The sequence below is a fragment of the Alosa sapidissima genome, chromosome 5 (genome assembly GCF_018492685.1).
Source record: "Alosa sapidissima isolate fAloSap1 chromosome 5, fAloSap1.pri, whole genome shotgun sequence".
NCBI classification, from domain to species: domain Eukaryota; kingdom Metazoa; phylum Chordata; class Actinopteri; order Clupeiformes; family Clupeidae; genus Alosa; species Alosa sapidissima.
In genome coordinates, this window is record NC_055961.1 from 14019648 (window position 1) to 14027909 (window position 8262).

The 8262-nt window shown below is 47.6% G+C and overlaps 1 protein-coding gene across 7 annotated transcripts in view; it reads left to right on the top strand.

Annotated features, from left to right (window-relative positions):
* Positions 1–238: 238 nt before the first annotated feature.
* cux1a (cut-like homeobox 1a) overlaps positions 239–8262 on the top strand; it is a 46197-nt gene continuing 38173 nt past the window's right edge. For all 7 annotated transcript variants that reach the window (XM_042093178.1, XM_042093180.1, XM_042093181.1 and 4 more), the window contains exons 1-5: positions 239–455; positions 3874–4011; positions 5499–5610; positions 5942–6018; positions 7112–7178. In XM_042093178.1, the coding sequence (XP_041949112.1) occupies positions 251–455; positions 3874–4011; positions 5499–5610; positions 5942–6018; positions 7112–7178 (599 nt within the window). In that variant the 5' untranslated portion in view covers positions 239–250. The remainder of the gene's footprint in view (positions 456–3873; positions 4012–5498; positions 5611–5941; positions 6019–7111; positions 7179–8262) is intronic.

Sequence of the window (8262 nt, forward strand, 5' to 3'; positions counted from 1 at the left end):
TCATTTAATATCCTAACCCATTAGCTCCAAAAATGAATGTTATCTGTCTTTTTCATTCTTTCTTTCATTCTTTCTTCCTTTCTTCCTGTATCTCTCACTCTTTATTCCTCCCTTTCGTCGTCCTCATCCTTCCTCTCTGCCGACTACTGTTCTGTGGGCTTGATGAATACTGGGCCGCCCAGGCTGATAGGTTAACAGTCCTCCATTAAAGTGGCAGTGGGCAGCACACTGGCCTCTGGCCTGAGAGAACATGGCCGACGTGGTCCTGGTGCGGCCAGGGGAAGCTTCTGGAATGCTCTGTCCGCCGGTGTGCTGTGCTGTGCTGTACCGAGGGCCCACGCTGCCGTCAGGCCTCACGCTGTGTTCTCTGTTCCAGATCGACGCCCTGTGCAAGCGGAGTAAGGAGTCCGAGGCAGCTTTCCTCAACGTCTACAAGAGATTAATTGATGTCCCAGGTAAGCCTCACAGCATGTCTGCATACGTGTGTGCGCGTGTGTGTGTGTGTGTGTGTGTGTGTGTGTGTGTGTGTGTGTGTGTGTGTGTGTTCATCTTTGCGCGGTGTGTGTGTGTGTGTGTGTGTGTGTGTGTTCATCTTTGTGCGTGTGTGTGTGTGTGTGTGTGTGTGTGTGTGTGTGTGTGTGTGTGTGTGTGTGTGTGTTCATCTTTGCGCGTGTGTGTGTGTGTGTGTGTGTGTGTGTGTTCATCTTTGCGCGTGTGTGTGTGTGTGTGTGTGTGTGTGTGTGTAGGGAGGCGTGCAGACAGGACAGTAATGTTTCACAGAAAAGAGCATACTGTAAACACATCACTCATATTTATGAGGTTCCAGTCTCTAGTGAATTAACACACACACACACACACACACACACACACACACACACACACACACACACACATATACACACACACATACGCACACACACACACACACACACACACACAGAGCTGTAATGACTTCTCCTGACGCACACTGAGGAATAGTTGTGGTAATGCTTTTTTGGAGGATCTCTTATTAATGCTCGCTGTTTCCAGTAGTAAATGAAGTACTTGAGTAGTTTATCAGTGATGTGTTCTCGAACCGCAGTTACACACTTAAAGCCCATATGTAAGTTGTGTGTGTGCGCCCAGTGTGCCTGTACAACATTGTCCTCCGTGGGGGGATGTGTGTATGGAGGTCTCAATCCGTCTGTTGGATAGATTGGACAGTCTGTGTTGTCTGTGTCTGTGGTCATTGATGCATGTGTGTGTAGGTGTACTTGTTTTACTGTGTTGTGTGTTATTTGTAGTGCTCACACAGTACTGTGTATACATGAAGAGCACCTCTCAAAAGATTTGTCTACATAAAGGTGTGTGTGTGTGTGTGTGTGTGTATGTGTGTGTGAGCGAGCGTAAGTGAGTGACTGCGCATGTGTGAGCTGTGACTTCTGGCTGAACTGAAACTGGCTGAGCAGTCTGGGAGGCCCTACAGTATAGTGCAGCAGGCGTCTGGCAGACAGGGACACACACACACACACACACACGCACACGTGCACATGCACAGGGACACACACTCGCAAACGGCTGGGCTTGTAGCAGCCAGCCCTCCTGGTGAACCACTTAGTGCATCCTTAAATTACTACTGCTGTGGTTTGGACTTCCCAGATGTACTAGTGTGTGTGTGTGTGTGTGTGTGTGTGTGTCTATCCACGTGTGTGCACACAGATGGGTGTAAGTATATGTGTGTGTTCCAGGGGTTTATAAATGTGTGTGTGTCTGTGTTGAAGTTGTCTCGTGGGAGGTCTAGGAATGCCTGTCTTTATCTGTGAAATCTGGAACTTGTCCATTCTTGTCTATGTGTCTGAAAATGTGATCATAGCTTGACAAATTATCTCCGGATAGATGCTGCCTTGTGTGTGTGTGTGTGTGGGGGGGGGGGGTTGTTTCTGTGTGTGTATGTGTTTACAGTAGGGTTCTTGACGCCCATATGCATTAGCACTCTCCTCTCTCTCCCTCTCTCTCTCTCTATATGTGTGATGTGGTGATGAGCAGTGTTGAGTGTCAGGCAGCACAGGCTTATTTAAAGGTGACTCAAGCAGTGTTAAATGCACACCAGCCCCGCTCTACTGCAGGCTGAGGCTGTGTGTGTGTGTGTGTGTGTGTTGTGTGTGTGTGTGAGTGACTGGGCTTAGCAGACTGATTGACTGACTGACGGGGCCTGATGTGGAGGTGTGGTGCTTCAGTGCTCTGCCGTGTCAGGCTCGGTTCTGAGCATGTGCAGAGAGGAGCCCCACAGCCCAACCCTGCCAACCTGCCCCAGCAACCACCACATGCCCCCCCCCCCCCCCCATGCCCCACCACCACCACATGCGCGCACACACACACATTCTCATATACACACACACACACACACACACACCTTCACACAACCACACATAACGTGCCCCAGCAACAGCCCTCCGCAACATACACACACACACATACTGTACGCGCTCTCTCTCTCTCTCTCTCTCTCTCTCTCTCTCTCTCTCTCTCTGTCTCTCTCTCTCTCTCACACTCACACCCACACACACTCACTCACACACACACTCATACATACATAACCTGCCCCGAACACCAGGAGCACAGGAGACAAGGAGCAGAAGAGGTCAGAGTTGGCTGTGGGTTGTGTTAAGTTGGATTGAAAAGGTTTTCCCCCTATATTCTCTCTCTGCCCTTCACTCGCTTTCTTTCTTTCTTTCTGTCTTTTTTCTTTTCCTCTCTTTTCCCCTCTCTCTGTCACAAATCCCATGGGGGCTGAAGAAATCGTTTGATTACATAATGAACTTGGCTGTCTCATTAAGGAAAATCAACTGAAAATGGGGGCATAATTAGTCATGCAGTAATTAGTGTGTGTGCGTGCGAGTGTGTGTGTGTGCGTGTGTTTTGTGTGCATGTAAGTGTGTCTGTGTGTGCAAGTAAGTGTGTGTGTGTGTCTATGTCAGTGTGTGCGTGTCTATGTAAGTGGGTGTCTATGTAAGTGTGTATGTGTGTGTGCGTGTGTATGTAAGTGGGTGTCTATGTAAGTGTGTATGTGTGTGTGCGTGTGCGTGTGTATGGTGGGCACTAATAGAGGGCTTTGGCGGATGGATGGCTGGAGGTGCTGGCAGGGCCAGAGGAGGTATCAGGGCTTGGCAGCCATGTTTGCTGGCCTGCCCGCCCGCCCGCCTGCCTGCCTGCCCGCCCGCCCCCCTCGCTCTGGGTCTGCTTGTGGGGCAACGTGGGGGCGTTGCCGTGGACGGGAAGCGAGACAGCGAGTGTTTTGACACCCTCGGCTTTTGGGAAGCCGCTTCGGGAACAAAAGATCTCGCTCCGTATGCGCCAAACTGGCTGGAGCAGCAAAACAGTAAACTGGATTAGGGAGAAGATGGTGAAATGGATGGATGGGTAGGGGAATGAATGATTTTAATGAATAAATAGGCTTATGGATGGATGGACGTATGGGTTTATGAATGGATGGAGAGTTTGATAGACGACTAAATTGATTGGTGGATAAATGGATGGATAAAATAAACGAATAGCAGGAGGAAGTGGCATTTGGTGGTGCACGGGAGGCTGGACGCAAGTGAGTTGTGTTTCTAAGACGGCCTCCCGCCATGGTGCACGTGTCTCCACACATCAGTCAGTACCCTTCTCAGATGTGCTGGTTTAGGCTTTCACCACAAAGGTCATTTCTCTTTGATAATCGGCAGGTCTGCATTTGCCAGTGTTTTTGCAATGAAGTGATTTTTTTAACCTGTGTGTGTCTGTGTGTGTGTGTCTGTCTGTGTGTGTGTGTGTGTGTGTGTGTGTGTGTGTGTGTGTGTCTGTGTGTGTGTGTGTGTGTGTGTGTGTGTGTGTGTGTGTGTGTGTGTGTTCCAGACCCTGTGCCAGCCCTGGAGGTTGTGCAGCAGCTACAGCTGGAGACTCAGAGGATGCTGGACGGGGAGACGGAGAACCAGAAACTTCTGGAAACGCTCAAGGAGCAGGACGCGGAGAGCGCCGAGGTTCACAACCACGGTAACCCAAACTCTCTGTAGGGGCTGCGGTTTATTTCCTGACGCTTTATTTTTAGAGACGTCGGGAGCGTGTAGAAAAACACATCATAACGGCTTCGCAGGTCTGCGTGAGTAATCCTGTCAGTCGCTGCATTACACAGGCTGGTGTAGGCTGACAAAGTGTTTATAGATGTGTAAGTTAACACAGATTTGGATTGCAAACAACATGAACTTCCCCTTTTAGGGCCACTCTTTGAAAGGCTTCATAGGGGAGCCAAAAAGGCTCCTGAAAGCCAATATATACAGTGTATATATACACACACACAGACACACACACACACACAGACACACACACACAGACACACACACAGACACACACACACAGACAGACACACACACACACACAGACATACACACACACAGACACACACACACACACACACACGCGCGCAGACACTCACATCAAATAGTGCAGTGGAGTGAAGCTCCCCATAGAGTAGTTGAGATGACTTCACGTCTCACTCTCGTTCACCTCTCTGTTCTTCTTCTTACATCCTTTCCTCTCCATCTCTCTCTCTCTCCTAACTCTCTCAGCTCTCATCAACATTTGCTTGACGTTAAGTGATTCGGAGTGTGTGTGTGTGTGTGTGTGTGTGTTTTTTTTATTATCTTGCCATTGATTGCATTGATGGATGCGTTCACACACACGCTCTCCAGACTGCCCTGACCCCCCCTCACCCCCCCTGTCTGTGCGAGTGCTGGCAGGCCTGAGGCGCATTGATCTGGGCCAGGCTGGATGTGTAAAGCTGTGTTTAACAGCCTGGGCAATGAGGGCTTCTTCGGGGAGTCTTTAGCATTGATTATGTGTCAGAGTCGAGGAGCTGCAGCTTACATCACTGCAGAGAGAGCCTGGAGAGAACGAGAGGAAAGGAGCTCTCTCTCTTTCTTTCTCTCTCTATCCCTCTCTCTCTACCACCCCCCCCCTTTATCACTCTCTCTCTCTCTCTTTCAATCCCTCTCATTCTCTCTTTCAATCCTTCTCACTCTCTCTTCCCCCATCAGGGATCTGTCAATGTTGATCTCTCTATTCCACCGTTTATTTTGTGAATCGGGTCTTTTTTCCCCCCCTCTCTTCCCGTGGAGTGTGTGCCGACACACAGGCGATCCGAGCCAACGGCGAGACTCGGGAGCGATGTGACGTCTGCTCGAGTAATTGGGCCGAACATGGCAGACTGACAGACCGCATTTAGAGGACAGGCAGACAGATGGAGGCTTTTCCAACTAAAACCATGCGTTTGACATGGTGAACTCTGTTGGGTTTTTGTATCTCCACACAATTTGCTGATTTCTCTCTCTCTCTCTCTCTCTCTCTCTCTCTCTCTCTCTCTCTCTCTTTCTCTCTCTCTCTATTTCTCTCTTTCTCTCTCTCTCTCTATTTCTCTCTTTCTTTCATCTTTTACTCTTTCATTTGTCTCTCTCCCTTTCTCTGTCTCATTCTCTCTTCCTCAGAGCTCACCATTAAAGCACTTCAGGAGAAGATAGAGGAGTATAAGAGGTCACTACAGAGTCGGGGGTCAGACCAGGAGGATGTCCCACCCAACGACTTTGTGGAGAGAGAGAGGTGAGAACCCACAGAAGAACCTGCTGCTCCTAAAGAACATTGCACATAAAAAAAACGCTTGCTGCAAATAAAGGCTTATAAAAGTTTGTGAATTCTGAAATAATAGCCTATGGATTCTGTAAAAACATCTATTTGCTATGTCAACAATAACATGTTTTGCTTTGAGTGAGATAATGAATACAACTGGTTTGATTTTAGACATTAAGTATGATTTAGATGTAAGTATGAGTGCATATCCATGTGTGCTAATCAGTAAATAGAGTTACCAGGAGCCTCAAACGGCCCAGAGCCTTTTAACACATGTTTGTGTGGTGCGCTGTTCTTCTCCTAGGGATCTTCAGGAGAAGCATGACGCTCTGGCCGCCAGACTACAGGAGACCGAGCTTAAAACACAGACCTTAGAGACAGGTGTGTATGCACACACACACACCGAAACCCACACACATGCACACTCATGAATATATGGACACACACACACACACACACACACACACACACACACACACACACACTAATGCGCACTTACACAGACACAGTTGGGCAGCCTTTTTGAAGCCACATGGTACTCGCCACAAGGGCTTTTATAATGTGCTTACAGCAGCATTTTGATTGGGGCCGTGCTTTTAAACTTTTCACCATGAAAGGGAGGTGCACCACGCTGTGTGACTGCACAGTGCACACACACTCTGAAAACCCCCTAGAGTGCCCTTATGTGGCCACAGACAAGAGCACTTCTGTCCCTATTAAAAAGAATCAGGACTTTACTCATTCATGTTACATTACATGCACAGTACTTACATATTTACTTACTCAACTGTCCATTCTGTCTATATGTGCTACTAGATCAGTGTAGGCATATGAGCTAAAACTCTGAAATAAAACCTTGACAAATGATTGTGTGAATGTAATTAATAATGCTTCCATAAGGAGACAAGCGTGTAGCGTGTGGATAAGATCAGTTTGAGTGTGAAACATCTCTTACATGACTGAATGTTGCGTGCTGTATGTATGTAAGATCCTGAAGATGGGTACATTTCCACTTGAGGCTAGTGTGGCAGGTGTCTGTGTGTGTGTCTGTGTGTGTGTGTGTGTGTGTCTGTGTGTGTGTGTGTGTGTGTGTCTGTGTGTGTGTGTGTGTGTGTGTGTGTGTGTGTGTGTGTGTGTCTGTGTGTGTGTGTGTGTGTCTGTGTGTGTGTGTGTGTGTCTGTGTGTGTGTGTGTCTGTGTGTGTGTGTGTGTGTGTGTGTGTGTGTGTGTGTCTGTGTGTGTGTGTGTCTGTGTGTGTGTGTGTGTGTGTGTGTCTGTGTCTGTGTCTGTGTCTGTGTCTGTGTCTGTGTGTGTGTGTGTGTGTGTGTGTGTGTGTGTGTGTGTGTGTGTGTGTGTGTGTGTGTCTGTCTGTGTCTGTGTCTGTGTCTGTGTGTGTGTGTGTGTGTGTGTGTGTGTGTGTGTGTCTTTTCGCTGTCTCACACTGATGGTTTGGTGTTTTCCCTCCGTTGCTGCAGAACTCGAAGCAGCCCGAGCAGAGCTGAAAGAGCTGAAGGAGAAGTATAGCGAGGAGGCGTCCACAAAGTAAGTGCGGCACGTGTGTGTGTTGCATGAGAATGTTGCTCAAGATGATGATAATCAATGCATTGCCATGCTTACAAACTATTATGCCCAGGCCCCAGCAGTGGCGCGACTGGCTGGGGCACCTGCACCGTACGCCTGCGACCCGGGTTCGATTCCCGCCCCGTGGTCCTTTCCGGATCCCACCCCCACTCTCTCCCACTCACTTCCTGTCAATCTCCACTATCCTATCGAATTAAAGGCATAAAAAGCCTAAAAAATATACTAAAAAAAAAAAAAAACTATTATGCCCAGAAAAATTAAATTGCATACATGCATACATTATGGATTTGAACAGCTTTTCCAAACCAATTTGGACACTGTCATGAACGTGTCATAAACTAACGCTTCTGTGTTATTAAGTGTCATTCGGTTTTTGTCATAACGAGTTAGGGTTAGGATTAGGGTTAGGGCTAGGGTTATGGTTAGGATTAGGGTTAGAGTTAATGTGTCATGACAGTGTCATGTGTTAGGGTTAGGGTTAGTCCTATGGACTGCGGATAGCATTACATATCCATTGTGATACTTGCCAGTTTTAAATCTTTTTCAACCCAACTCAGTATCTCTTTACACACTTTATCTCACCCTCCTTTTCACATGCACACACACACACACACACACACAGACACACACACACACTTTCTTACTTCTATGTCTATGTGGACCAAAGGTGTATTCATTTTTGACCATGTGATCATAGGAAACTGTATTTTCACTGGTACTTTTTGGAATACTGAAAAACTAGAGATAGCCTATGTGACTAAACATTAAGCATGTTATGACTGTCATTGGTTGCTGTTAGTATTGATGATCCTATAATCACAAAAACAAAAATGTCCTCACGGGAGAATGAAGAGGACATTGTGTGACCAACTGGAGGGTTGAGAAAGTTATTAATACCGCTGAACAGGACCCTGAGCCTATGGTGGTGCTGTGGTCATTCCTGCTGTTTTTAACAGCCTTCTGATAGTTTGGGAGAGAAAATACGGGCGATATAAACCATCTGCAGTCAATCCTTTTTCCATTTGCGTTCAGTCCTTCTCCATAT